The 551-nt window shown below is 50.1% G+C and overlaps 1 protein-coding gene across 1 annotated transcript; it reads left to right on the top strand.

Annotated features, from left to right (window-relative positions):
• LOC137944374 (histone H4) lies at positions 1-551 on the top strand. The gene has a single exon (XM_068790038.1). It carries the CDS (start codon positions 78-80, stop codon positions 387-389), a length of 312 nt encoding a protein of 103 aa, XP_068646139.1. The 5' UTR covers positions 1-77; the 3' UTR covers positions 390-551.

The following is a 551-nucleotide window of genomic DNA, read 5'->3' as shown; positions in this document are numbered from 1 at the left end:
CGCCTCTCCATCAAAACTCATCCGCTCTTCTTCTTCTCTTCCTGTTCAACTGTTAGCGTCTCTATTCCTCTGCGAAAATGTCTGGCCGTGGGAAGGGTGGAAAGGGTCTCGGCAAGGGAGGAGCCAAGCGTCACCGCAAGGTTCTTCGTGATAACATCCAGGGTATCACGAAGCCGGCGATTCGTCGTCTTGCTCGAAGGGGTGGAGTCAAGCGTATCAGCGGTCTCATCTATGAGGAGACGCGAGGTGTACTCAAGATCTTTTTGGAGAATGTGATTAGGGATGCCGTGACTTACACGGAGCATGCGAGGAGGAAGACGGTTACAGCCATGGATGTGGTATACGCTCTCAAGAGGCAAGGAAGGACTCTGTATGGATTCGGGGGCTAGAGAACGTAGGGTTTTTGCCTTTGTTCTGGGTTCCATTGGACGGGGGCGGTGTCTGTGCTAACGATCTTTGCTGACTGTTATGTTTACATGGTCCTGTAAATCTTGTGGCCGATGCTTATCTTTATATCGCAATGAAATTTCTTATCATCTGTTTCCTGGGTT

Source organism: Aristolochia californica, unplaced genomic scaffold (genome assembly GCF_029961685.1).
Source record: "Aristolochia californica isolate CCGP_79_NKW_82.1479 unplaced genomic scaffold, dmAriCali1.0.hap1 SCAF_11, whole genome shotgun sequence".
Lineage (NCBI taxonomy): Eukaryota > Viridiplantae > Streptophyta > Magnoliopsida > Piperales > Aristolochiaceae > Aristolochia > Aristolochia californica.
Note: the sequence above shows the minus strand (reverse complement) of the source record. Positions and strands in the feature narration are given on the sequence as shown.